At 38.2% G+C, this 27,848-nt stretch overlaps 11 protein-coding genes across 11 annotated transcripts; 3 read left to right on the forward strand and 8 right to left on the reverse strand.

Annotated features, from left to right (window-relative positions):
• Nucleotides 1-165: 165 nt before the first annotated feature.
• L201_000073 (uncharacterized protein) lies at nt 166-1,212 on the reverse strand (the record flags this gene model as incomplete). The annotated part of the gene is made up of 1 exon (XM_066215880.1): nt 166-1,212. One exon carries the CDS (start codon nt 1,210-1,212, stop codon nt 166-168), a length of 1,047 nt encoding a protein of 348 aa, XP_066071977.1.
• A 520-nt stretch (nt 1,213-1,732) lies between these two features.
• Nucleotides 1,733-6,364, reverse strand: L201_000074 (uncharacterized protein; the record flags this gene model as incomplete). Its single annotated transcript, XM_066215881.1, has 4 exons — nt 1,733-3,672; nt 3,733-5,733; nt 5,797-6,048; nt 6,109-6,364. The coding sequence occupies 4 exons, from the start codon at nt 6,362-6,364 to the stop codon at nt 1,733-1,735; spliced, it is 4,449 nt and encodes a 1,482-aa protein (XP_066071978.1).
• Nucleotides 6,365-6,718: 354 nt separating this feature from the next.
• On the forward strand, nt 6,719-8,330 carry L201_000075 (uncharacterized protein; the record flags this gene model as incomplete). Its single annotated transcript, XM_066215882.1, has 7 exons — nt 6,719-6,745; nt 6,811-7,067; nt 7,145-7,203; nt 7,280-7,567; nt 7,630-7,785; nt 7,858-7,950; nt 8,023-8,330. The coding sequence occupies 7 exons, from the start codon at nt 6,719-6,721 to the stop codon at nt 8,328-8,330; spliced, it is 1,188 nt and encodes a 395-aa protein (XP_066071979.1).
• A 263-nt stretch (nt 8,331-8,593) lies between these two features.
• On the reverse strand, nt 8,594-10,171 carry L201_000076 (uncharacterized protein; the record flags this gene model as incomplete). The annotated part of the gene is made up of 1 exon (XM_066215883.1): nt 8,594-10,171. The coding sequence occupies one exon, from the start codon at nt 10,169-10,171 to the stop codon at nt 8,594-8,596; it is 1,578 nt and encodes a 525-aa protein (XP_066071980.1).
• Nucleotides 10,172-10,745: 574 nt separating this feature from the next.
• On the reverse strand, nt 10,746-12,261 carry L201_000077 (uncharacterized protein; the record flags this gene model as incomplete). Its single annotated transcript, XM_066215884.1, has 2 exons — nt 10,746-11,558; nt 11,944-12,261. The coding sequence occupies 2 exons, from the start codon at nt 12,259-12,261 to the stop codon at nt 10,746-10,748; spliced, it is 1,131 nt and encodes a 376-aa protein (XP_066071981.1).
• A 2,121-nt stretch (nt 12,262-14,382) lies between these two features.
• L201_000078 (uncharacterized protein) lies at nt 14,383-17,741 on the forward strand (the record flags this gene model as incomplete). Its single annotated transcript, XM_066215885.1, has 5 exons — nt 14,383-14,931; nt 15,000-15,216; nt 15,273-15,370; nt 15,427-16,834; nt 16,894-17,741. 5 exons carry the CDS (start codon nt 14,383-14,385, stop codon nt 17,739-17,741), a joined length of 3,120 nt encoding a protein of 1,039 aa, XP_066071982.1.
• Nucleotides 17,742-18,359: 618 nt separating this feature from the next.
• L201_000079 (uncharacterized protein) lies at nt 18,360-18,887 on the reverse strand (the record flags this gene model as incomplete). The annotated part of the gene is made up of 1 exon (XM_066215886.1): nt 18,360-18,887. The coding sequence occupies one exon, from the start codon at nt 18,885-18,887 to the stop codon at nt 18,360-18,362; it is 528 nt and encodes a 175-aa protein (XP_066071983.1).
• Nucleotides 18,888-19,602: 715 nt separating this feature from the next.
• On the reverse strand, nt 19,603-21,158 carry L201_000080 (uncharacterized protein; the record flags this gene model as incomplete). Its single annotated transcript, XM_066215887.1, has 7 exons — nt 19,603-19,682; nt 19,773-19,836; nt 19,926-20,519; nt 20,590-20,808; nt 20,873-20,955; nt 21,009-21,038; nt 21,110-21,158. The coding sequence occupies 7 exons, from the start codon at nt 21,156-21,158 to the stop codon at nt 19,603-19,605; spliced, it is 1,119 nt and encodes a 372-aa protein (XP_066071984.1).
• Nucleotides 21,159-21,629: 471 nt separating this feature from the next.
• Nucleotides 21,630-24,617, forward strand: L201_000081 (protein transporter SEC24; the record flags this gene model as incomplete). Its single annotated transcript, XM_066215888.1, has 3 exons — nt 21,630-21,673; nt 21,735-21,766; nt 21,829-24,617. The coding sequence occupies 3 exons, from the start codon at nt 21,630-21,632 to the stop codon at nt 24,615-24,617; spliced, it is 2,865 nt and encodes a 954-aa protein (XP_066071985.1).
• A 501-nt stretch (nt 24,618-25,118) lies between these two features.
• On the reverse strand, nt 25,119-25,671 carry L201_000082 (uncharacterized protein; the record flags this gene model as incomplete). Its single annotated transcript, XM_066215889.1, has 3 exons — nt 25,119-25,318; nt 25,443-25,533; nt 25,648-25,671. 3 exons carry the CDS (start codon nt 25,669-25,671, stop codon nt 25,119-25,121), a joined length of 315 nt encoding a protein of 104 aa, XP_066071986.1.
• Nucleotides 25,672-26,143: 472 nt separating this feature from the next.
• On the reverse strand, nt 26,144-27,568 carry L201_000083 (tRNA (guanine-N(7)-)-methyltransferase; the record flags this gene model as incomplete). The annotated part of the gene is made up of 7 exons (XM_066215890.1): nt 26,144-26,334; nt 26,409-26,482; nt 26,556-26,626; nt 26,745-26,923; nt 27,002-27,186; nt 27,277-27,335; nt 27,425-27,568. 7 exons carry the CDS (start codon nt 27,566-27,568, stop codon nt 26,144-26,146), a joined length of 903 nt encoding a protein of 300 aa, XP_066071987.1.
• Between the last annotated feature and the right edge of the window lie 280 nt (nt 27,569-27,848).

A 27,848-nucleotide genomic window follows, 5' to 3' on the forward strand; every position in this document is an offset into this window, starting at 1 on the left:
GTTGAATGTACAGCCAGACACTATAACTGATGAGACTACGCGCAGGCACAATGAAGCACTAAAGTATGCATGCAAAATGGCAGCTTTTCCAATACGTCTTTCGATAATCAACCTACAGGAAATGTAGATGTACGATACCGCTCTGTCGAAGTCACTGATCACAACTTATGTAGTGGCAGAAGATTCACTTCTGTTGGTCAACCTCCTAAGTAACCTTCTAGTGTCACTGAAAGGTTTTTTCCTTCCTTCAATGGAACTCCCTTCTGGTAAATCAATTTCAGGTGGATATTCAGATCGATCCGTTCCACGATTCCCATAATTGAAATCATTCTCATATTCAGGTAAGTCCACAAGACTATCTCGTACATTTACGAATTTACTTGCTTCTGGTAACTGGAAAGTATTTCTACCAACATACTGAGTAAATTCAAATTGCTTAAAAGGGAATCCCAAATCTGATCTGCACTTGCGACTGCCATAAAACCCATATCTTAATGTATCTGAAGGATTAGCTGAACCTGGACAATCTGCACTAGGACATGTTTCTGCGTGATATCTAATTGTCGTACCCAACTTTTGCGAAGGTATTTTATCCACTTCGAGATCAGGTCTGATGAATATCGAGTTATGATGAATTCTCGTACCTATGATATCATCTTCATATACTTTGTGCTCTAAACTCCGTTTCGTGTAACCGCTATCACCATGTATCTGTAGATTATTGATCAGATAATCCAATTGATTCCCTTCTAAGTTATGGTGAAGCGGTTCAGCTTTATGATCATACCATTTTACGTTTTCATTTTCCGGGATATCACTAAAACAGCATCCATTTCCAGTTTCTTCTGATTCGATTGCCTCTTCCCTACTTGCATAACCAGTACAATCATATTTTCTACAAGTTGATGTATGATGTCCACCTTGATCTGTTAAATAGTAAATTCTGATTGTTTTCGTTCTTTCTTCTTTCGCTTTCTCGTCATAGCGCCCGCACACAGGCATCAAGGTAATTTCATGGATTACCGAAGACACCGGACGGACATGATAATCATCAGACATACTTTCCCGAAGAGTTCTGACCAATTGTTGACGCACGAAGTCTGTGACCGAATCCACCAAGGGCTCATCTTGTTCAAATAGGAATACGTGATCATTTGTATCGCTCCGCCAAGTTTGCTCGATGATACCCCTTGGTCGTTGTGAAGAAGCCATAATGACTATTGTATGATAATATTGTATTCGAGATTCGCGTAAGGAAAGTGGAAAGTGGATGGTTGATGGATGAGATGTCAACTGTAGCGGTATATATATATATGATTTTCCTTCCGTTCAAGGCATAAACCTTTGTCTTACCTTGCAAATGATGTTCTCGCTTCTTGAACAAGTAACGAAAGGTTCGAATAATGACGTGATGACCTTGGCCTACGCGCGAAGGGGATCGATCGTTTCGTGAGAGTCATCCTTTATACGGATGCATTTTGCAATTTGATATTACGATACGACAAGATGAGATGTTTGATTTAGATGTTTCTTACCAATTGAATGCGCTTCTTCTGCACAAACGCGCAGGGCTTCTGCCAAGCTCTTCTCGTAATGACTTTCCATTTCCTTTCTCTATGTTTCCCCACCTTTCTCCTTTTCTATTTCTTCCATCCTTGCTTCGTTATTGCAGCTTCTTGTTTTTAACTTCTGGCAAGTGTTTCTAATTCTAGACTGTTGACGACAAGATGAATTATGATTTTCTTGCAATCGAAGCTGCGACTTTTCTCTTTGCACTTTGACTAAAACCTTTCTTTTCCGCTTCTTCCAAACTGCTCACAACGGATGGTAGTTGATTTAACCATTTCTTTGCTGAATCACCCATTCTTCTTGATTGAGCTTCTAAAAATTCTTCATGTTCAGCAGATTGTATATCAGGGAATAAAGCTACTGGTACCGGTGTATTCTGTTCATAACTGATTACATCTTGTTGACCCTTGATGGGTTTACCTAAATTACCATTATTTGTTTTTTCAAGTAACTGTATAATATCTAATGATTCACCTGATGGAATAATTTTAGGATGTGAAGGAGTTTCACAGGTTAAAAAAACCTCTTTTCTCAAGACATGATCTATATCAACTGCAGAAAAGAATGCTATACCTTGAGGCATATCATCTAAACCTAAATTATAACAAAATAGAGATCTCGTCCATGCATTAGCAATTTGTAATGCTAATGACAATCTATATTTATCTTCTTCTTTTGATAGATATCTAACTTCATCATGTACCGAGATTAGGTATCTTGCTTTTATGTCATATTTCTTTATCAAGTATTCCATTGAAACAATTAATAAATGTAGATAATCTACACCAGAAGATTGCACTACCCAATTTACTCTTGAAGGTAAATAAGATGAACCTTCTTCCAAATATGATTTTCTTAATGCATTGGTAATACCACATCCTAATGCTGGTGTCATAGGTCTATCAGACAAAGCAATAGCTTCTAAAGTATTGAATAGATAACTTTCTGATCCACCATGCCATATTGATGGTATAGCTGCAGGAGCAAGTTGTTTGCTTCTAACACTTTTAGCTCCTTTTGTAGCTTTATATAAGTTATCTGCTAATTTACCAGCGGTTTCTTTTGTTAATTTTGAATCACCTTGTAATAAAAGCTGAACAGCATGTTTTTTGCCTGCACCGTAAATTCTAGAATAATTGAACACTTTAGCAGCATCTCTTGAGATACCTAAGATTGAAGCTGTTTTGGAATGTAAATCTGTTCCAGCGGATTTAGTTCCCTCTAACGTCATCCATCCGATAGCAGTTGATCCATGTATACCAAATTGTGAATCTCCCATGACACTTGATATCCATAATTCTTCAGAGTCAACATCTGCTCCGACAATTGCATATCCAGGCGGAGCTCGTACCATTGCTTTAAGTTCAGAACCAACTCGGTTCTTCTTAGCGTTGGAAGCTGTTAACCAGGTACTCTCAACTGCACGACGCGTAACAGTTCCCATAGTGATGACTTGAGGTAAGATCATTCCTAGGTTTTTTTCACGGTAGACCACCATCTGGTCCATTATTCTTTCCCTTGAACTGATCCAATAACTGCAGAAAGCGTTCATATTGGTGGCATCGGTGGCCGCTTTGGCAGCTACATCATCTCCAGATTGAGCTGCAGCGGATGCAAGTTCACCTGATTCTATTGATTTAACAAAATTCTTAGAAAGGGGATTACCCACATTTTTTCCTTCACCATCTTTGTGAGGAAGCCGGAAATAATAGTGATTTGTATCTTGGTGGAGATGTGAATCTGCTCCTTTTTCCTGGAATCTCACTTTACCTCCTCTTGCCACCAGCATCCCAACGGATTCCGATTCGACAACTGATCTAGGTATACGGTAAAGCCATTTATGTTCTCGACTGTTCACAAGTGGATAACCTTGCCATTGAAGTCGAAGGAGTAAAGGTGCAACAGTTTTCTTGAAAGTCAGGTCGAGTTCGCCAGCCGGAATTCGCGATGGTGGACCAGTCAAATCCCAATACCACTTAGGCCATAAACCAGTGTCGGTTTTTGGGGGTTTTGGTTGTGATTTTCCACTTGATGATGGCGTTGAAGGTGGCGATGGCTCTACGGACGAGCTAGATGCCAAAGGTTCTGGGATGATCGCCGAGGCTATTCGGAATATGGAACATAAGCAAACGGCATATGCAAGTAAAGCGGAACGTCACATACCTAGTGACTGTGACACGGGAGTCCAATCGACTTGTTGAGACCAAGGAATCTTCTTGCCTGCCTTTCTAAACTCTTCTACGCATTTCCACAAATCTTCTTGTACGCCTCCTAAGTCTTTCTGGACCATCTTGTCAAGAAGGTCTCCATAAGGACTTGTCAACTCTTTCTGTTTGAGCATACTTTTGATCCCTGCTCCCACGAGTTTCACCTTTCTGCGATCCTCGGGTTTACCGATCTTGAAGAACGAATAATTATCTGAGAGCGGTTCTAAAAGCTTGTCTTTCTTTGTGTCCAAGTCTACTGGAAGACCATGGGGATCGATAAAATCAGCGTGCGCTTCATGAGGTACCATGAAGCACCAGTAATGTTTTGATAGATAGGCAACGGGATGACCTTTATAGGATAAGTGAAGGAAAAGAGGTAGAAGGTAACGTTGTGTGTGAGATGATATTATATATGATGGGTCTTTGGAAAGATCCGATAACCACTTGGGAACAGTCGCTGGGGCAGTCGGAGTAGTTGGGGGACTGGTGATATCTGAAGTAGGTGTAGTCTCGGGCATATCGTTTTTTGAAGTTGCATCACTTTCGGTAGTTTCAACATCGTTGATCACTGTTTCGTCTACCTGGAACGCTTCATCAGACCATCTTGCAACTTTAGGAGACCAATCCAATTGTTCTGACCAAGGATCACCATCTTGTTTACCTTCTTTTCTTAATTTTTCAGCTAAAACTCTTAAAGCTGTTTTTACACCTTGATCCATTTCTTTATATTTTGATTCAGCATTTTTCAAGTATTCTTCCCAATTTTCATCTACAGGTAAAAATGAATTACCCATTGATAAAACACCTGCAAAACTTGCTGGATGAGGACAAGATTCCAAGAAAAGCGGTAAAACCTTCTTATATACATCATGTGTTATCTTAACATCATTTGCACAATATGATAATAATTCATTTAATTCTGATTTTAGTTCCGAAGCATGTTTGATTGAATCATCACCAAAACGATTTCTAATTGATTTATCAACTGGTATATCACAATGTAAAAGTGCTACTTCAGCTAAAGAATTAACTGAAGTTACATCATGCCATGTACTATTTCCATTTGATTGGCTGCCATCATCTGTATTACCCCAACCTTGTAACCCTTCTAATAATTCAGGATTATCATTCTCTTCCGCTAATTCTTGTAGAGCCTCTTTCGATTCCTGATCCATTTGCTGTTTTGCTTTTTTGTTCTTACGATGAGCATTCCAAGCTGGTCGTTGTACGGATGTTATACCTCTAGTAGCCACATGCAGAGATAACGTATCGATCCACCTTGTAGAAGTCCGATCTAAGGAATACTCCTCTTTCACTCTAGCACGATCATATCCAACATTGTGACCAATCACGATCTTAGGTTTTGGATTACCTGATATAGGTATAAGCTCATGAGGATGATGTGCAGGAGTTCGTGTATCCCAAGGTTCGAGTGGTTTAGGTGTGTTTTCAGGAGGTTTTTCGAAGATGGTAGGTGAGAGCCATGAATACCATGCGTTTGGAGTAACAGCAGTAGCCATTACTGGATAAGAAGATAGCTTGTATAGGGTTTCCACATCGAATGAGATTAAGGTTTCTTCACCTAAATCCAGAACAGCTTCCTGTCTTCCATCAGGATTATATTTTGTCCATCCTGCTTGTTCCATTTGCCATGTTTTCGGCATTTCAGGTGATTCTACATCAATGAAATCTCTTGCCATTGATAAGTATGGTTCTGCGGTGCGTTGACCTAGATTATAAAAGTGATCTCGAATATTCTTCCCCTGTATTGGCGGCATGTCGAAACTGATTTCTGGGAGAATAGCAGCACCATCTGGCGATAAACCATTCGATTTTAGGTGATTTAGTGATATATCCAATAATGATTTAGGTGGTCTGGTGAGCGGTTCCCCAGGGAACAGTTGGCTATGTAGAGAAGGCGAAAGCATTTGAACACCAACGGGATTTCGGCGCAGACCTGTCAATTCATGTTAAAAATGTCAGGCGATCGTATTTGTATTTCATCGATACTTAAACTCACCGTTGTCATTATTCACTCCCGCTGACGAGATTGATATATTCTCATCATCCTGCTGATTTTGATCGACTGCTTTCTCTTTACCTTTTCTGCTGGGAGGCGTTATCGATGAAATAGTATTTCCGCTAGACTTGGAAGTTGAAGCCGCAGGAGTGTCGGTAGACACAGTTATCGGCTTTGGACCAAAAGATCCTCTTTTAGAAAGACTAGGCAGATTGGCATTACCAGGTAGCTTGGACTTGAGGAATCTACCAGCTAAACAAGACAATAAGCATGAGCTGCATATCCGCACAAATGGATCAAAATTTCACATACTACTAGCGGTTGTTTTGGCTTGTTCCAATTCTAACGCATGTTGGTAATCCTCAAAATCGCGCTTCCCGAATCTACCATAGTCAGGATTGAAAGTTTCCCCGTCTTCATCATCCGTACTTCTAGCTACATTTGCAGCATTTGAGGGTTTCCTATATTTGGTCGAACGACTGATTGATCGGGCTAGAGGAAAGTATTTCGATCGACATCGTATTTGACAAGGACGCGTCAATCGAGCGACATCAAAGGCTTTGAGCATAACTTGATGAAAGGGTTTTTGAGGCAGACTATAGCTGCTCTATTTGGATGGTTAATAGCGATAACATGTAAGAAAGACAAACTAAATATAATGATATGCACAAGAAGATTCTGATTCAATAACGATGAGATTATAATGAAGGGGTAAATGTATCATCTTGATCTTTTGAAGTCATAAATTTTAGAAATTATGATCATTTTACCGGTTGCGAATAAGTAAGGTACAACGTCATTGTTGATCCCATAAATCTATCCACTGCCCTTTCTTTTCTTCTCTGTTCTTCTCTTCTAATATCCTTCATACATACCATCATCTCAGTCTTGTTTCGATCCAAATTCTATCAGGAGAGTCAAGATGGGTTTATTTTCCGTATTTCGAAACGTAAGTCTTCGCTTATGCACTCATTGGGAGATCCTTCAACTTATCCCGCCTGCTTTTACTTTCAGTCTTCGCCTCCGGACTACGAAACCCTCTTGGCACGTTTAGCAACCGATATCAATGAAGCTAAAACGCATCTTTCAGAGATTAAATTACGAGAAAGGAGGGTATCGCTGTTGATCAATCTGTACGGAATAGGATTGTGGGCTATCTGGTTAGGTTTATATTGGGTCCATGGATTACCTTTAGGTTTGATAGGTTTAAGTCAACATGATACGGAAGGGAAAGCTATCGGAGTTGCTGGAATCGCTCTTGGACCTATCTTGTGAGCTTTGTTTCACCTCTGTATTTAAAAAAACAGTGTCATTGTTAGCTCATACCTTTGATCGCATCGATTATTAGTATTTGGGGCTTGAATAGATTAATACATGTGTGGTTTTCTAGACAAAGAACACATGAAGGTGAGTTAGCAATACACGATATTTAACTCTTCCTTCTTAAATGACTTCAGTTTACTGAATTTTTATGTTTCGCCAGAAACCCATCTTCGACTATTGTTAAGCAAACAACGAAACCATCTTGAAGAAATTAAGAAAGCTACAAATTACGATTCTACACGTAAATTGATAGAAAGATATGATGATCCTTCAGGAAACGTTAATCCTCAAACTCCACAAAGAAGAATGCCTGATTCACCTTCTCCGGTGGGTCATGGTAATCAAAGTCAACCAGGAAGTGTAGGAAGAGGTAATAAAATGGTTTCAGGACCAGGTGGTACACCTAGAGCTCCTGGTCATTTAGTTGGCGCAGGTGGTACACCAGCACGTAAGTATCATATGCTCTTAATCTATGCATCTTGCTGATATATGTACATCCGCTCCTAATAGCTAATCTTGGAAGTCCCGTTCCTATACCCCAAGGTCTTACACCAGATCAAGCTGCAGCTTTATCAATGCAAATGCAATCCATACAACCAGTACTACCTACTCCGGAGAAACGATGGTATGATAGAATAGCTGATACCATTTTAGGAGAGGATCCTTGTAAGCGCTCTATCCACTTATGCATATCTAAAGTCAGAAGGAAATGCTGACATCCAACCTATATCAATCTAGCTCATGCCGCTCAAAGTAAATATGCGCTAGTATGTGGCGAATGTTTTAGACATAACGGATTAGTCGGAAGTCAGTATGAATGGGAACGAATGCGTGAGTTGATCCATATTTCGCTACTTGTTCTGGTGGCCAGATCATGTTGACACCTTAGATCGCATCATGTAGAATGGATTTGTCCAAGATGTAATCACATGAATCCGCCACCTATATCCAGATCATCCCCCTCCTCCATTCCTTCCATCGCTCCATCAGCTCAACAGGATACACCAAATAAAACACCTTCGAAACCTATCGCTCAAAGTCCTATCCCTCAGCAACGCTCTTCACCTAGACGTAGAATAGCAGGTGACAAATCTACACCCAGATCATCAAGATTAGGTAAAGAGGTATTTTCAGCGAGTAGTTCAAGTGATGAAGACGTACCTGAAAAATCAAGTGGAAAGGAAGATAGAATGGATGTTGATGAAAACTGACTATAACGATTATGGGGTTGAAGTAGTATAGCTGTCTGAGCGGTATCAGAGGTGTAATTAATACATCACTATTACATCGTATGCATACATGAATAAAGAGCAAATATCCTGGTATCTATATTGCATATGAGAAAATTCATTAAATAGCTAAAAAAACGTTAAAGTCGTTCGATCGTTGCTTGGTGTAAAGGCAAATGGTTTTGTTCAAACTGACTTGAGGTAAAGTGGATTGGTTACCACTCATCGCTTCAGTCCCCCTCTCTTCATTCTTCTTCTTCTTCTTCTTCCTCTTGTATAGCCTCAACTTCGTGTCTAATTTTCAATCGTGCATTTTCCTCTTCAGCTAATCTTTGTTCATTATAACGTTGAATCAAATAATTCAAACAATCGTCTTCTGACCATGTATCTAAACCTGTCATTATCCTTCTTGTCGAACTCACTTCTTCTTGAACCCTTCTTCTAAGTTCTCTTAATTTTCCTGATGGACTAAATCTATCTTTCCAATAACATAATTCTTCTTCATCAATTTCATTATTATCATTCTCATTCAAATTGAAGTATTCTAATCCTGATCTGAATTGTATTATTTCTTCATCAACATTTTCTACTTTCATTTCTGTATTATCACTATAAATCCTATTATTGTTGGTGGGTTCATCTCCATTTGATATCGTAGAATGTGAACCGGATTTGATTCTATCCTTTTTACCTTCATAGAAGGATTTATTAATTTCATCAATTAAATCTTCGTATAATAATTCATAATCTCTCCATTGATAATTTTCTGCAGTTTTTTCAAAATTCCAAATGCTAATTTTGTGTATGCTTTTGTTCTTTTTACCTAATAACCAGAATAAAATAGGTAATTGTATACCTACATGAGGTGAATATCTAACACAACCTAATTGATCACAATAATTACAACCTTTTATAGTTCTTACACCATCACTTCGTCCTCCAAACCAATGATGATTATGATTTGGAGCTGTTTCATACGATTCAATTAATCTATATTTATGTGATTCATCCCAAAATATCAAATTTAATTTTTCAATTGAATTAGGTAAATTACTTGATTTTCTATACCATAAATCAGCTAAATTATTCTTATCGAGTTGACCTATAATCTCAGTTTCCCTCTGTGAATTGCTATTGTTATCATTATGATTGGTGTCATTATCTTGATTTGGATCATCACTATCGTTATTAATGAAATATGATCGTCTAACCAATCCTTCACCTGTATAAAAAGGTAATTCACATGGTCTAAGCTTCACAATTACTGATTCCAATTTCTTGAAAAATTTCAAAGGTGTGAAGTCTAAATCTCGAATGATCACTTTTTGAGTATTCGTGCAAACTTTCGTTATAAATTGACATTTTTCGTTATAACATAGATTACTGCCATCGTCCAAGTTATCGGTATAGCCCCCTCTACCTTTAGCTAAATGTACTAATTCCAAATTGGGTAACGGCTGTATGAATTGTTTCACAAATGGACATTCATTAATAGAATGTACATATACATTGACTCTTTTGATATGCTTCAACAATGAGTTCTTGGTTATATCATTTGTAGCATCAGTTTGATTTGCTACCGGCTTTTTATCGAAAGTCAAGTTATCCGACCTGGTTGAGCCTAAGAATATGTTTCTTGATCCAGGCTTGATAGTTACAGTGTTATAAAGATGAGGTACTGAGGCATGGAAGAACGATTTAGACACTTGCAAGGTGGCGAATAATGATGATGAAGGTAAATAAGAGAATATGTGGGAAAGTATGTCGGATGTATCACCTAAAATCGTTGAGGCTGGCATTGCAGGTAGCGATTGCTGAACCATGATGTGCAATACAGGGGTCTCGAGCTCTAGCTATAAGGCAGGTTGTGTTTGATACCATTCAGCATTATTGCTCTTATAGCTGAGAAAGTAGAAGAGACGATAGATATAAGTCTTGTTAATACAGCCCTACCCGCTGTGTCATTTGTCATTTGTCATTGTTGTTATAAACCTGGAAGCTTTATGCTGAAACACCTTATCCTTATCCGGTGCCTGAAACGAGTGCGAAGCCGTGATAATATGATTAACGATACTGCAGCGACTATAAGAACCAAGATTGTATTTCAACTGAAGCCCAACGGGGGATAAGATGTTCCTGTATCATTACACTTATACATTGACAAATCAGTATATAGGATTTGTATCTATATAAGCGCATCCTATATTACAATATCTTTATTTTTCATTCATTGGCAACCATTTGATACTCTCATTGCACACACAACTCCCAATATATTACTTCCAATTCATCGATCATATCACTATCTGAATGATCACTATGGTACAATTCACCTGGAAGAGATGTGATAACGATTCGTGAGAAATGGATAGCTCCTGAATTAGGAACACGCTCCGTTCACATGTTATGACCAGCATTCACCCTGTCTTGGAAGTATTTGAACTCTTCTTCATCCAACTCTCGATATTTCATGTGAATTGGATAATATTCTTCGAACGAGTAAAACCATATCGCCTGATTTCCCCTTTGTTTTCGTCTGGATGATTCATGCACATCTTCTTCCTTTAACGTGAAATCTGATATTTCGATTTTTTCATTCTCTTTTTTACCTCGTCGGAAAGCTTTCAATATATCTTCTTTCAGTTGATCGATTGCCCTTTCATCCTTATCTACATTTCTATTCAGATCAACAGTATGACATGATATCGCTATTTGAGCAGTCAAATCAAAATTGTAAATATCAATTCTCTCTAAATTAGTCATTTTTCCTAATAGTCTAAACAAATCGAGAATTCTATTTCTTAGTCCTCTATACTTTTTGTATTGGTAATTATCTTGATTTCGATACAGATCTTCACATCGATTTTGGCCATCATCGTTGATATCTTCAATATAACTGTCTGTTTTCCAGTCATATATGAACATTTTTATAATTTCGCCACATGACGAACAGACTTTATATCTATTTTTACCATTTTTTGGACCGTGATATGTGGTTTCAAAGAAAAATGTATTATATTTATGATTTTCATCAAACCAAATCAATTTCAATCTTTTGGTATTTAAAGGTAATTTCAATTGATGCGAATCTGTTTCACGAGGAAATAGAGTTCTCCCAAGCTCTTTTCTTTCTTCATCAGAAAATTCTTCAAAAGTTGGTATATCACAAGGACGTAATTTTATTACAACTTGATCTAAACCTTCATAATTCTTCAGGTAACCAAGATGTAAATTATCAACTAAAAACTTTTTTGACTTTCGTCAAGCAAGTGTCGGATTGTAAAAACGGACATCTAGCTCTATCACAATATCGAAAAAATCCATTTTCATTGTTGCTGCCTATATTTTCATTGCTATAATCGTCTCCACTCCCCAGAAATATTGTCTCTAAATTGGGTAAAATTACTTCTGAATGAGTATGACAGTCATTCCCCGTGAGTCCTGTATAGTTTGGACATTGGTTCACTCTGTGAAGATATATATCAACTCTTTTAGTGTAGTCAAGAAAAGTGGATTTATCGTATTGTCCAATGACACCTTGAGTTGGTAAAGAACACCTAGGGATAAATGGATTATATCTGCCTTGAGGATTCACTTCTTTGTCGTGAGGTCTTTCTTTGAGATCTGTGTCAATACCTAAGTCTTTATCTAATTCTTGGAACAGGCGGTATCGATATTCCTCCCAAGCTTGTACTCTACGTATTAAGGCAAACTCTGCTTTTGTTGAGGGTTTTATAACGATGTTTCCATATAATAACGGGATCGAAAGTTGGTTAAAAGCCTTGCTTGTCAGTGTAATGGCAAATAGACCTGAAGGTGTTAAAAAGGAGAATATAACGAGGAGGATATCTGCCATTTCAGCAACTCTGTGAGAAGCTTTGGTGTGAACGATTTTGCGTGCTAGATTTGACATTGTATTATGATTGATCTTCTTAAAAGTGATTGACATGAATGGAGAAAGTTGATATATTTGGCGGAAGACCTGTACAAAGCAAGAGATATTTAGACGATTCGTTCAATTTTCCTGTGAAGTCAACCGAAGTTGCCACTCGAAGCGAGATACCGGCAAAGAGCTTCGAGTCGACCAAGTCTATACATCCTATATGTCGTATGCTTTACGGATCCGGAAACTGAAAGATGTACAACTTTGAAATTGAAAGAGTATGAAGAGGTGGATCATCAGTAAGCTTGAAACGTAGTATCAGTATGACTGCGTTGACAAATACGTACTATGATTCAGTTGACCACAAATCCTGTAAAATCATATCTTCTCTTCAAGGTACCCACATTCCTGCTGCTTATACTAGACACCCTTTCGATTCCTCGGACTACTTGACGAACATTCTGACATTCGATTACCTATTCACCTCAAACATGAATCCTAATATAGTGGCTGGCTACTAAAGAGCTGTGTAAGCTACCTAACTCAATCATTAGGTATAGATGGGTTTATCCCAATTGGGTTATCTCTTCAAGATCCGTCCGAAGTCAAGGGTAGTGGCTGGTAACAAGCGAGCTGATGTCCTGAAGTTGGGGTCTTACAGAGTAGTATAACATGTATCGGTCCGACTGCGGTAGCCTTTATATCCAGTCCGCTTTCTGACTTGGAAGAGGGTTGTATTTGAAGAAACATTTGCCCTCTTCCGTCGAAATAGGCACAACTTAGCTTAGCTCCAAAATGATAGGCTGTTAACTCGTCTGACAATTCGAAGAGACGCTTTATTCGGACGATTATTGGTGATTGAACACAGTGTGTATATGCACCAAGCACTAAGAAACGGTGAAATACGGCATGTGAAGTGAAAATAGCATCGGAACGAAGAAGGTACAGATTTATGTATAAATCCATCTGGATTTTAATCGTGTGACGCCATCTAGAAGTAACAATAAAAGGTTAAAAGAATGTAAAGAAAGAAAGAACGAAAGATGATTCGTTGAGAATACATACACGTGCACACGACCATCTTTTTAGATCAATTAAATTACTCGTATCAAACCCAGTTTACTCTCTGATAACGTATAATTGAAAGAAAGATCCCGAAGTACATGTTTTTACACCATTTAGAATAAGGTGATGGGCCTGGAAAAGCGTCTACCTTTTTGTAATGCATGACGATACATAATCTTATGTGTAGGGAAAAGCTCCATCCTTAAGCGCTATCGAGAGGTATCCTGTAGTCTACTACCTTTTACCTTTAACGCCTTTTAGACAGAAGATTGGTTCAGTTAATGTGGATAAAGTGGGATAATAACCGTTTTAAGGAATATTAATTCCACTATTCCACGCAATTGAGCAACCGGTTATCATCATCATCAATCAAGCTGGGATTGAGCTACTCCCATAATAATCGTCTTTCGACAGAATCTGAAACCTAAATCCACATTCCTACAAACTTCTGTGTATACATACTACAATCAGACTAATCAAACGTAACGCAAGTAAAAGCAAGAAACCGCTCCAAACAATAGAATTGAGAGGAATAGAGAGAAAATAGACGGTTGTTTAATTGTTTAAATCTCCTTAAATAGCCGCATTAACAGCAATTCAATTTCCACACACGTTCGTAAATTGTAGCAAACAAATTCACCACTATACCAATTATCTCACTCTTATTGCAACAGCTCACTACAAGGTAAACATCAAAGATCGTCGGTCTATAAGCCTTGATATTGCGCATACGATACATACCACTGCATACTCCTTTTTATCCGAGCCAAAAATACCAGATACCAAAATTTTGGATTTCAAGCTCAAACGACAAGAAATTATAATTATCATCAAGAAGAACAAACTGGCTTAGCTTCATATTTTAGGTTTTTAAAATCTTGTGCATTGACGTAAGATAGATAGATAAACAATCGCAAAGACCACATCTCACCAATAACAGCAGTAGAATAATACCTTTCAAGTCAATGCGGTCTACATTCATATCTTGCATACACATACAGTAAAATCTAAATATCATCCGCATACAACCCTGATAGTGATCCGGTGAGGTCGGTTGGATATAACATTTGGGTTTATTGGTTAAGAATGTCAAATTCAACTACAACATCTCATGCGGCTTCACCGACCAACTATCCATCCACAGGAACTAATCCAGATGAAGGTCTATTCTCATTGGATTTCTTAGCTTTAGCGGGTTTAGATTCCGGTATGTCAAATGAAATCACTTCACCTTCAAATTCTATTAATAGTGGAAATAATCATCATCATGGGCATGGTGGACATGGACAGAAAGATATAACTTCGAATCACTCTATACAACAGCAAATACACCAATGGGAACATAACAATAATCATGCTGGACCTTCAACTTTATCACAAACTAGTTCGGCGACTGTAACTAGAGATCCAAGTCTAGATACTGAAACCGAACATTCTGCTGGAAGAAGGAACAAAGGTGGTAATAATGAAGATGCAAGCAATTCAATGGATTTAGATCAACCTGAAATTGGACGTTCGACGCAGCAGGAGGGATTCCATTCAGGTATAGATACTGGTGGAGGGGGAGGAGGGGATCCAGGTGGTGGTGTAGGACAAGAATATGATGCGTTACAGGCTGCTTTACTGCAACAGCAGGTTAGTACGGATGATACCTATATGTCCCCCCAATAAGATGCTGACTTTCTGAACTTGCGAAATTATAGCTACAAGCCATACATATGCAATCTCCATTAGGTTTCGATATAAATAATCCCCAATTCCCCCTCGCTCAAATGTTTCTTTCATCACCCGGTGCCCAAATGGCTCAATTGCAGCAATTCATGCAAAATGAAGTTAGCGGTCCAGAAGGACAGCGGCCTAGGCATAGAGGGAGTATAGATAAGCATTGGGCTGCGGGTATGGGGGGTATGCCTACTCCTGGTAAGCATTCTTGCTCTAGCAAATCATCACTATAAATATACTAAATTTGTCAATAGGACCAAGCGGAGAGTTGATACCGCAGAGTCGTCAGGAAGCCATGTCACCCATGCACTTGGAGATGCTCGCTCGAGCTCAGTCAGAATTTGGAGGAGATGTAAGTGATTCCTGCAAAGCGTGTCAGGTCCAGCTAATCGTGTATGCCATTTCCAGCCTAACATGCTACCTCTCCTTTCTCCTGCGCTTTCCCATTCCACTTCAACATCATTCAACTCCCCTTCTACTCAGGTCGCCTTCAATTCCCAGCCGCCTTCCGGTCATCTCAACTCAAACGGAGCCAATAAATCTCCTTTGGAACAGCTACAAGAACAACAGCGACAGTTTCAAGAACAACTTGCAGTGTTACAACAAAGACAATTGGAAATGCAGGCTACCGCAGCGGCTGTTGTAGCGGCCTCTTCCAATTCTCCCTTCATCGGTTCGAACCCTTCTTCGGCTGGTCCATCAAGAGCAGCAACGACTCCAGGCGTTACACCTAATTCATCATTCTTCTCCCCACTTACATCACCTGCGTTGGAAGCTTCCAACCGAATGCAACAACAGCATATGCACAGACAACATTTTTCTCCTGCTTTCAATACTCAACAATCCCGAACACCCCATCCTCTTAGCGCTCTTTCCTCACCTGCTCTCAATCCAGTCGGATCAAGTGGTGGTGCACAGCAAACCTTATCTCCAGCTCTTGGACCTCAAACAGGTGCTGATCTGAGTGATCCTGATTATCTTCGCGCTTTAGTAGGGATGCTTGATGGCGATCCACAAAATATAGGTCAACCAGCTCAACAAGTATACCATTCACCTTCCATAGCCAGCTCATCAAGTGCTGGACATTCAACAATATTAGCTTCACCAGCATTGATACCTACAAATTCATCTGGTACTGGACCGCATAGACATTCACTACCAGCCAAATCAAGACCCAGTCCAATGTTAAAACCTACCAATCATCGATCTCATCAAAGAATTCCATCTGGTACACCAATAATGAATGCTAATGGTGCATATTCAGTCCCTACTTCACCTGCAATACAGAAATTTCATCCTAATCCACCTCAATCAGGTATGGTAAATATGGGTTATCTACCTCCTTCAGCTATTGATCATCGCAATCTCGCTCCAGCTCCAAGTGGTGCTTCAATGTCTTCAGCTTCAACACCTTCGCCAGTAGATCTAAGTCATATAATGCCTCCACCACCTGTTCCTTCTTCTAACAGTAGCTCAAAAAGCAAAAAGGGCGGTGTTGCTCCCATGACACCTGCAAGTTTGATGAACTTGTCATCTGCGCCTGTAGCTTTGGAAAACAGTCCTGTTAATGATAGACAAGATAATAATCAAAACAATCATTCAGGTGTCGTACCACCCCCTGCACCACCAAAAAAAGGTTCAACCAGCAATGCTGGTCGAAACACCAGGAAACAGAAGGCTAATAATAACAACACTACTGCGCCTGCTGCTGGTAAGAAAGCTTCCGGCAGTAAATTAGTACCTGTTGGAGGAGGAACAGGAGGCGGAAAGAGGGCTTTAGCTATTAGGCCTCAATCTGCAGCAGCTTCTCGAGCAGGTAAGTACTGATCTTGAGGCGTTACAAGACATTTTCAGCTAATGAGTATGACTATGTAGCAGCTAAACCTCCTCCTCCACCAACTGAACCAGAAAATCGAAAAACATCACATAAAGCAGCAGAGCAAAAAAGACGTGATTCATTAAAAGCTGGATTTGATGAATTGAGATTATTATTACCACCTATTAATGTTGAAGCTTTAGATCCTGAATCAGGTGAACCTATACCGGGATCATCTGCACCTAGATTATTACCCAAAAGTAGTCTGGTACCAGATGATAATCCAAATAGAGGTGTATCAAAAGTTGCTTTATTAAGATTTGGTAATGAATATATCGAAAGATTGAAAGAAAGAGTTGATAGAAGAGATGATTATATTGAAAGATTACGTGATGAAGTTAGGAAATTAAGAACAACTTTATTAGGTGGTGATCAAGATGAAGATGAAGGTAATATTGCTAATATCGATGATGATGATGATGACGACGGTGATGGTGATATTAATGAAAAAGCTGAACTCAATGGTGATGGAGACGATGATATATTAGAATTCGATTGGAGAGAAGGTGAAGAAGAAGAATTTGATCCACCTTCTCTATTAGATGAAGATATATTGTTAGATGACAGCGGTGATCCTCTTGATGGATCACTTGATGAGAATGGTCAATCTGGTGAGAATGACGAAGAAATGGATGTAATGGAGAATCGGAATCAGACTCATAACATGAATAAGAAATCATCTAATACCAAAAATAGTAATGGCAAGAGATCAAAATCTTTCTCTTCATCATCGAATAATAATAGTAGTACAACTACTAAAAGTCCAGCTTTGAAAGCAGTAAATGGTAGAAGACCAAGTTTAATTAGAGGTACAAGTAGTAGTGCAACTGTGACTACGAGGAAATAGATCAAGTCATGGTGTATCACTTGGAAGGGATCACTCGACATCAGCTTACACGATACAATATAAGAATACAATACAATGATATACGATGTAGACGGACTTTTGATATAATGAGTGGTTTGGTGAAGGGATGTATCAAGTAGCATGTTGTCAGGATATGTGATATGAGAACAAAAACACAGATAGTCACTTGTCATTAAGAGGACTTCATTTGAGCAGCATACATCCCGTATTGCTATAACTACGAACCCCTCAAAGTCTGAACATCGAACCAGCGGAGTCAAGCGTAAAACCGTTCAAGAGCGCCTCTGTGCAAAAAGCGGAAACACTACTGTACCCGTATCATGCTCAGAATAAAGTGAATTGCAGCTCATACTGGTCATTGGTAATTACCTTAGCTAACAATAAGACTCGTCGATACGTACTTTATTAAAAGGGCTATCAATGCTCACACAAGGTACTGTATATAGAGACAAAGTAATTGATTGCTCTATTTAGAGTATAAAAACAGAAATATCTTCTTCACTTGATCATGTTGCGGTTCTCTCTGTCAACCTATGTAACCACTACAAAAGTATAGCTGATACTAACTACCTAGCGATAACTGATGTGCCTAACGATTTACTTGCGGGCAGATGCTTTTTCTGCTGATTTGGCAGTTTTGGAATTGCGCGATTCAAAGGAATCAGGTGTTGGCTCATTGTAATTATGAGTACCAAGTGAATTCCTACCGTCAGCGGACTCTCCCAACAAAGTTTCAAATTGTCTCCATAGGTTCTTGACGATTGGATCCTTGGCAGAAGCAGCGGTAGTGCTTATACTAGAAGTTGTGATTTTGGACTGTCTAGATGCTGATCTATCCTCGATGAAGCTCGTAAGTGAATCTTCCAGGGCAGATATTTCAGATTGAAACTCTGATTCAGGTCCTTCGGATGCCTCTTGCTCTGACCAAGCTCTAGCTATAATTGAATCTGAAGGTAGATTTTGCACAGCTTTTGATATTGCCCTTCTGTTCATGATGAAACTACAATTTTCATGATTTCTGGTTCCAGTAACTCCATGGCAACTTTTAGTCAATGTCACATCACCAATCGAAACCCATGTTACTACATCTCCGTTTGGAGCTTCATGAGTATGTTCTTCAAACATGTTAGTCTATTCTTTGGTTTTGGTTTGGTTAATTCAGATTAGGTATGGAGTACTTTGTGTCAGGTGTTATTACTCCGCAAATTCAGAAAGTTTGATGTTGAAGTGAAGATTTCGCTTTGGGATGATGAAAGTTAGTTTTCAACCCGTTGCTAAAGTCATCTTTTATATATGAATTTAAAAGACTCTAAAAGTCCAGTGTCGTTCGCTAGTGTAGTCGAAGAGACACATGAGAATGAAAGGATTTGATGTACTCTACTTTTGTATTTCAGAATGAAAGGTGGAATCAGTGATAAGGCATACTGGATGAAAAGCGATGCTTGTCGAAACGGTTTAGAGGATGTGAAATACTTTCTAGACGAAGGCAATCTAAAAGGATTGCGTTGTCGTCATAGCCTTCCATTTTACATGACGTGATACTTACAGTTCAATTTGTAATCACCATCCTAGTATTTGCATATTCTCACATGCAGCCTTCTTATTATGACTTGATTTGAAAGGAAAGAACGCTATTTCTGATTTGTAATTCTGATGAACGCGATTCATATCGACTGAAGATGGATTTACAAGCTTTGAACGGAGGATCCTTCGACATCGGCTTTGTGGTGATACTACAGCATCATTACAATTGAACTCGTCTATGCTTCGAGATAAGATAACAGTACAGCCGATCGTCGTCACATAGGATACATGCTGTTTGCAATTCAAGCACTCTGATTTACTGTCCGTTTCCATCCTCATGAGGTGGTTCTTCAGCGGTCATTTGACCTAATAGTTTCCAGCTTCGAGCATATGTGGCTGGAAAGGGACAAAGCATGTAAGCTCAATATAGGTGATTGACCGAGAAAGCCATGATAGCTGAAGATCGCCCTGTACGGGCAGACTCACGTTTATATATCCTCACTATACCTTCATCATCCGTTGTAGTCAATGTTGTTCCTGTGGCATTCCACTGTCAAAGGGAGAAGTGATTAGCTTCATTTCACTTGCACAGTAGATGCTAATCATCAATGTGAAGTCGGAATAGGATGAATGACTCACATCCACCATCCCAATCCTTGCACCTCCTTTACCGAAATCAGCCACACATTCACCTTTCCAACTTGATGATCCTGAATTAGCATCATCTCCATCATCGTTATAATCTAATCTTAATTTTTCATTTGGAGGTTCGATTCTCCATATTCTGACTGTACCATCTCTTGAGCCAGTTGCAATTAAATGATATGCTCTACCACAAGATGGTGCCCATGATATACTTGTTAATGGAGAATTACTTGAATTATTAGGTGGATTTAAGAATAATAATGAAGTTGATGAGGAAGAAGTATCTAAAGGTATAGATAAGATTTTAATTATAGGTGAAATTCCTGAAAAACAACATAATATTGATCCCCACCAACGTTCTTTACACCATGATAATCCCCATCCACCAATAGCTAATTCATTCGTATTTATATTACTTGATGTACTTCCATTCGTTATGTTAGCAGATGAGCTATCTACCGGTGTTTCATCACTTGTTCCAGGTAGTGGTAATGTAGGTATATATATTGGTTGTAATAATGACCAATCTGACAATGATGGATCCGCAGATGAATATATACGTAAATATGAATCTGTTGATATTGTTGCCTACATGAATGAGTTTAGTATTAGTCGTTGCTTTCCTATATTAAGAGTTCCATTATGCTGCCAGACTAACCACTCGAGGTTCACTACCTGAATCAGCAGTACCAAATTCAACTTGTTTCACACTTCCTTTAGATCCTGTTAGAACTGCCCTTTCAATCCATCTACCATCTCTTTCTCTGCCTGTTGGTTCTTCCCATATTCGAACAGAGCGATCATGGGATGATGAAGCTAGTAAGGAGCCATGTACAGGATGAGCAAAGGAGAGATGTAGTATAGGAGCATCATGAGCCTATAAACGCGATTGCATTTTAGCTATTTTGTTATGTCTGGATTGAAAGCGTATGCGAACTCACCTTCCATTCAGTTTCTTGATCCCATGTTCCTTCAAGTGTTTTCCGGAATATCTTTATCTTCTGATCAGCAGAGCAGGTAGCGACTATTCATTCATGTCAGTTAAGCCTTAAGCGCTACACGTGCTCTTCAGCTCACGTCGTTCCCCGTAAAAGTCATAAGTCACGTCTGCGATATATTCGTGGTCAGCTTAATGTGAGCTTTTGTAACTTCAAGCCAATCTCATTGAAGAAGCTCACGAGTGATCAAATCTGCGTGTCCAGGTGCTAATAAATTTGTTTGAAGCATTGTTGTTGTTTGTTGGTTGAAGTGGTGGAATGTCATGAGAGGAAATGACCAACAACTGCCTTGATAATAGCTCTTCAACATGAACATTATCTCTTAACTTATCTCTCGCATCAAAGTCAAAGTCAACATGATATGATGCAGACGCGGGGCCTCAAAATGAGATAGGTGCTATGGTGAGAGGATATGGTATCACCGGCTATTTCCGGCTGTGTGGCATAGTGCGTACGTGCTGGATATCACAACGCGCTAATGGGTATAGTCTTTAGTCTTGCCTCGTCACCATTGTGCTATCTTGCATCTTACATGTCATCAATTGACACTCTTTACAACCATATTCACAGATCAAGGAGCCTAGATTGATATACAAAGACTGGCACTCCATCTTCCACACGTCAATCTGTTCTCCCATCTTAGTAAAATATCCCTTTTCCGCTTCAAAGTATACCCAGTCAGCTAGTAGAGTGAAACAAGATGTCACAAGGGATTATGTTACCACAAGGTTGGGAGGCTAGATGGTAAGTTCAATTATGGGTATAGTTTGAGTAGCGCGGACTTTATGCTGATCGAAGTCCACAGGGATCCACAATCAAATGCATACATCTACGTCGGTTCGTACAGCTATTTACAAGGAACTCTGCATCTTGCCTCACAAGCTGACACTCTTATATAGAACAATCTACCGGTAGATCCCAATGGGAAGTCCCAACTCAACCATCTTACGGTTCTGCTCCTGAACCTTCCACCGCCCCTACCCAATCTCATCGACCAGGACGTCGGCAGTATCCTACAGCTCAAATTCAGCAAGTGTACGGAGGAGGTGGATATGATTCACAACCTCAACAGCCACAAGTTGCACCAGGATATGCTGATCAACAACAACCTCAATACTTCACACCTGGATTCGGTGGAGCAGATGCTCAACAACCAGCTTACGGTCAACATCAACAGCAGCAACAAGCGCCTGCTTATGGAGGTCAACCTCAAGTATATGGTCAACAACAACAACTATATAGTGGACAACAACAACAACAACCTGTAGACCAAATGTCTAATCAATTTCAACAAATGAATATGGGTTATCAAGCAGGAGGACAACAAGGTCCAGGTGGAAAACGATTACATCAAATTCAAACTGTTAATTTAATTGGAATGCAACCTGATGTAACTGGATTAGATTCACCACCACCACCATATTTATTACCTGATAATGCATCTGTAACTGGATCACCAAATGTTCAACCTGATCCATCATATCAAAGATGTACATTAACTTCAATGCCTACCACACAATCATTACTAAACAAATCAAAATTACCTTTAGCTTTAGTCATGTCACCTTATAGATCATTTAGAGAAAATCAAGAAGGTGATGAACCTGTACCTGTAATTGAAGATAGTGTAATTGCAAGATGTAGAAGATGTAGAGCATATATCAATCCTTTCGTTACTTTCATTGAAGGTGGAAATAGGTGGAAATGTTGTATGTGTGGACTAAGTAATGAAGTTCCACAGTTATTCGATTGGAATCAACAAGAAAATAAACCTGCTGATAGATGGTCAAGAAAAGAATTGAATCATTCTGTAGTAGAATTTATCGCTCCAACTGAATATATGGTTAGACCACCTCAACCACCCGTATACGCTTTCGTAATTGATGTTTCTCAACAAGCTATCCAATCTGGTATGGTTGCTGTAGCAGCAAGAACTATTTTAGAAAGTTTAGATAATATCCCAAATGCCGACAACAGAACTAAAGTTGCTATTATAGCTGTATCAACTTCATTACACTTCTTCTCATTACCTGCAGGTGCGACAGAAGCTTCAATGTTAGTAGTATCAGATCTTACAGATGTATTCTTACCTAAACCAGTAGATTTACTTGTCAACTTGACAGAATCACGCCCAGCTTTAGAATCTTTACTCGGTAAATTAAGTGATATGTTCCAAGATTCACACTCCGTCGGTAATGCCCTTGGATCAGCTTTACAAGCAGCTCATCAACTTATTGGTAAAATTGGTGGTAAAATTATTGCTTTAACAGCTACTTTACCAACTTTAGGTGAAGGTGCTTTGAAAGCTAGAGATGATCCAAAATTGTTGGGAACAAGCAAAGAATCTTCGTTACTCAATGCTGCATCAAGTTTCTACAAGACTTTCGCCATCGAATGTTCAAAACAACAAGTAGCTGTTGATATGTTCTTATTCTCAACGTCTTACACTGATGTAGCTACTTTATCATGTTTACCAAGATATACTGCAGGTCAAACATACCTTTACCCAGGGTTCAACGCTTCAAGATCTGAAGATGCTATTAAATTCGCAACAGAATTCGGTAAAGTATTAGCTATGCCAATGGGATTAGAAGCTGTTATTAGAGTAAGAGCAACAAGAGGTATCAGAATGTCTGCATTCCACGGTAACTTCTTTATTAGATCAACCGATTTATTAGCTTTACCTGTGGTACCTACAGATCAAAATTACGTTATCGAATTGCAGTTAGAAGATGATATTAAAGGAGCTTTCGTTGTTTTACAAACTGCAATTTTACATACAACCTGTTATGGTGAAAGAAGAATTCGAGTTATTACTCAAGCTATGCCAACAACCGATTCGATTTCAGAATTATATGCTTCAGCTGATCAAGTTGCAGTAGCGACATATTTGACTAATAAAGCAGTTGAAAGATCAATGTCACATTCATTAGATGATGCTAGAAATTTGATAACGAATAAATTAGGTGAAATGTTAAGTGTATATAAAAATCAAGTTACATCAAGTTCTGGTGGAGCATCGGCACAATTAGCTGTACCTGACAACTTGAAATTATTACCTTTATTATGTTGTGGATTAGTTAAACATGTTGGATTAAGAGAAGGTGGAAGTATACCACCTGATTTAAGATCATATGCACAAGCATTATTGACCACATTACCTTGTCAATCTTTAATACCATTTATACATCCAAGATTTTATTCATTACATAACATGTCAAATGAATCAGGTAATCCAAATGAAAAAGGTATAATACAATTACCTTTGACATTAAATTTAACTTCAGAAAAATTAGAAAGACATGGATTATTCTTAATTGAAGATGGACAAAATATTTTCTTATGGGTTGGACATGAAGCTGTACCAAGATTAATTCAAGATGTATTTGATTTACCAAATTATCAAGAATTAAAAGGTGGTAAATCAACTTTACCTAATTTAGATAATCCTTTCTCACAAAGAGTTAATAATATAATTAATAAAATTAGAGAATCAAGAAGAGGTGTTTATAAACCACATTTATATATCGTTAAATCTGATGCTGAACCTGCTTTAAGATCTTGGGCATTAAGTTTGTTAATTGAAGATAGAATGGATCATATGTCAAGTTATGCTCAATACTTAACTACTGTTAAGAATAAGGTGAGTCGAGTCAGAATACTGAACTTATTTGAATCCGAATCCTAGTTGTAATTGCTTACCCCATGTTTGCTGTTGTTTTATCAGGTAAACGGTAGTTAGATGGAATTAGCTGAGTTGCAAAGCGATATAAAAATTGATCACCTGTAGGTCGGGTCATACAATACAAGTTTCAAGAAGTTTGTTATGTATGCATTGGAGATATTTAAGAATATCGGGAGCTGGATGATTGTAATGTTGAGAAAATATATATGTGACAGATACATAAAAATGTATACATGATCAAATCCTAGATGCTATTGCTGTTTTGACTAAGTTATATTAACAAAATTGGTTATGTTGAAAGAAAGAAAGATTAAAATAATGTTAGGGACTCGTAAGAGCAGAAGAGCATGATCCCATCTATTGAGAGAAGGGAGACGAACATATAACTATCAATTTATCCACGCTTGATTTCGATTCTACAGTAAATTGATAATTTACATTAGCAAGGACATGAACAGTATTTTCGCGACTGGTTATGGTGAGATATGACTTGGAACTTTGCACTTACCCACCACCCATAATTTCAACCAGTATATTCCTTACTATACTTCTTATCTTTTCTTCAGAAGTTACATTCCATTCTGAAGAAGTTGCTATATTTATTTTGGTTATTTCAGTTTTGATCAATTCATCTTCAGGTCCAGCATCTTCAGGTAAAGTTTCTGATAATTCCGATGTTATCTTGAGTGATATTGGCCATGCATCTATATTTCAATGAGTTATATAGAAGTAAAGATTCTTCTCATTAATATATAAATCTCAACCTCACTTTTTGATACTGATACTTAAATCGAAAAAAGAATCAAAGAATGAATGATGACAACTTACCATCACTTTCTTCAAAATGTAAGAAACATAAATCTTCTAATTCATCAAATTGATCTTGTGTTAAAACGTGTGGTATTGTTAATTCAATTGACTAAGCATATATATATATTGAGAGTTGATGAGGTTAGAGCAATATTCAATCTTGGCTATGAAAAGAAAGTGTGTACTGGATGTGGAAGAGCTGAGGAGATCGTGAATAACTCACATGAGGTGGTCTAGGTGCAGGCATTTCCTTATCTTGCAATATTTGAGCTGATCGTTATTTGAGTTTTATGGCGAGATGAATTCAAGGTAGTCGGGTGTCAAAACTTTGATGACAATTTCAAGATTGGCTGTGTATGAGTATTGGCATAATGAGAATGATATTAGTTGAAAACCCATGGGTGATATCAAAGTATATGAATACGCTATATATGTAACAAATTTGATGTGATGTAAGCATGAGCAATTGTCTGATTGTCGTAGGTATATATTGTTTGAACAATTTGACGCATTGAGAACAATGAAACGACGGAAAGGGGCACTTTCAGTCACCATCAACAGAGATCCTTTGGAGAACAATGGGATACATCCTTACTACAGCAAGAGATAAGGATCATTTATTGGTCATATGTTATTGTAGCTATACATATATGCATACATTCGCAATAAATATTCAAGATTTCTATACGTTCTAAGTTGATTAGATCTGATGCTAATTCTTAATCCTCAGGATTTGGTGCTCTTCTAAAACATGCAACCCATTTATCACCTTTATTCCTTTCAACTTTTTGACCTTCTTCAGTTGACGTTCTTGCAGCTTCTAATATTGGATCATTTTCTAATTCTGAATTTGGTATTGGTATGAATAATGGATGATTATTCAAATGTAATGCCATCCATTCATGTAAATCTACAAATTGTAAATAAGATCAGTTATTGTCGAAAGTAAAAAGGTTTTATACATATTCAGAGACGAGGATTTACCTTTAACGTCAGTCACTGTGTATAATATACCTCCAGGTTGCAATACATATGCATATTCAGCTAATAATCCTGGTCTACAGATCGGAAAATACCAATATTAGCCAAGTTTATTACTACTTGATGACTGATACCGCAGACAAAACTCACGTTATGATTCTAGCTTTTTGTTTACGATTTTTGAAATGAGGATCAGGGAAAAGGAAGAATATTTTAGATAGCTAAAGGATATAGGTAAACGTATCTTGAGAAATTAGTAAAGAGTCCTTCCTTCATTTTACCCAAGTGTGATTCGGATATAACTTTTATGGAAGGAAAGGGGATTACTTTTGAACTTACCTGACCTTTCTCAAAGAAATTAGCGATATGTTTCATTGCATTTGCTCTTATAACAGAAACATTTTCATATTGACCTTTTACTCTTTCAGTTGATTCAGAAGGTAACAAAGATTGATGTTGACGTGTAGCTGCAATTCTATCTGTAACATATTTCGTAACTGACATTCTGATTTCCATCCCTAATAATAACAACCATTACGATGGAAAAACGAGTTAGCTGTTTCATTCCCGTTTAAATGCTATATTCTGTTACTCACCCAACATCAACGTATCAGGAAACATTGGTGCTAAAGCCATTAATAAACCACCAAATCCACATCCTACATCGGCCCATTCAACTTTTTTCACATTTTGTCCTTCTAAAGGTTCAACTTGTTGATCTGGATTAGAGAAATATTTTGGATAATAAAATGACCAATCCATTTCCGCAGGTGATTTGGGACTATTATAAAACACGAAAAAAACGTATCAGTACTATATTCCAAAGCATATTAAGCACTTAGAATGCAGTGTCGTAAGCTCAGAAACTTACTAATCCAATTCATGATCCACAAATACATTTGCATGAGCTCTTTGTCTATAGAAGCGTTTCTTAACGAAGCTCCAAAGTTAGTTCTTTGCGTGAATGAATGTATATAGAGAGGTAGCAAACATATTCAAGGTCCTTATACAATACTCACCTGAGGTACTTTCAATAATCCTACAGTAACTTCTTCAGCGGCACCTACACCATTCGTACTAGGTGTTAAAGAAGTTGTGATAGTTGAAGAAGTTGAGGGTCCAGCTTCCATTTCGTCTACTTGATCGTGTGTTCTTTTTGACATATCTCGAGCGGTTCCTGCTTCAATTATAGCCAGAGTAACAGAGCATGTATGGATGCTTGGATATGTTGATATAGTATGTTTTCAACTATCATAGACATACAGAGTGAAGGGTCTTTTCAGAAATAATTATAACGTACATGACATGAAATATAATATATATAATGTCAGATTTTTCACGTGACCTGGCTTTCATGGTCGAAAACTGAGACAACGTTAACGAGAGAGAGAGAGATGCTCCGAATCCAACTTGATTCGATAACCATCCTCATATGTCTTCTGT

The sequence above is a fragment of the Kwoniella dendrophila genome, chromosome 1 (assembly GCF_036810415.1).
Source record: "Kwoniella dendrophila CBS 6074 chromosome 1, complete sequence".
Classification (NCBI taxonomy): Eukaryota; Fungi; Basidiomycota; class Tremellomycetes; order Tremellales; family Cryptococcaceae; genus Kwoniella; species Kwoniella dendrophila.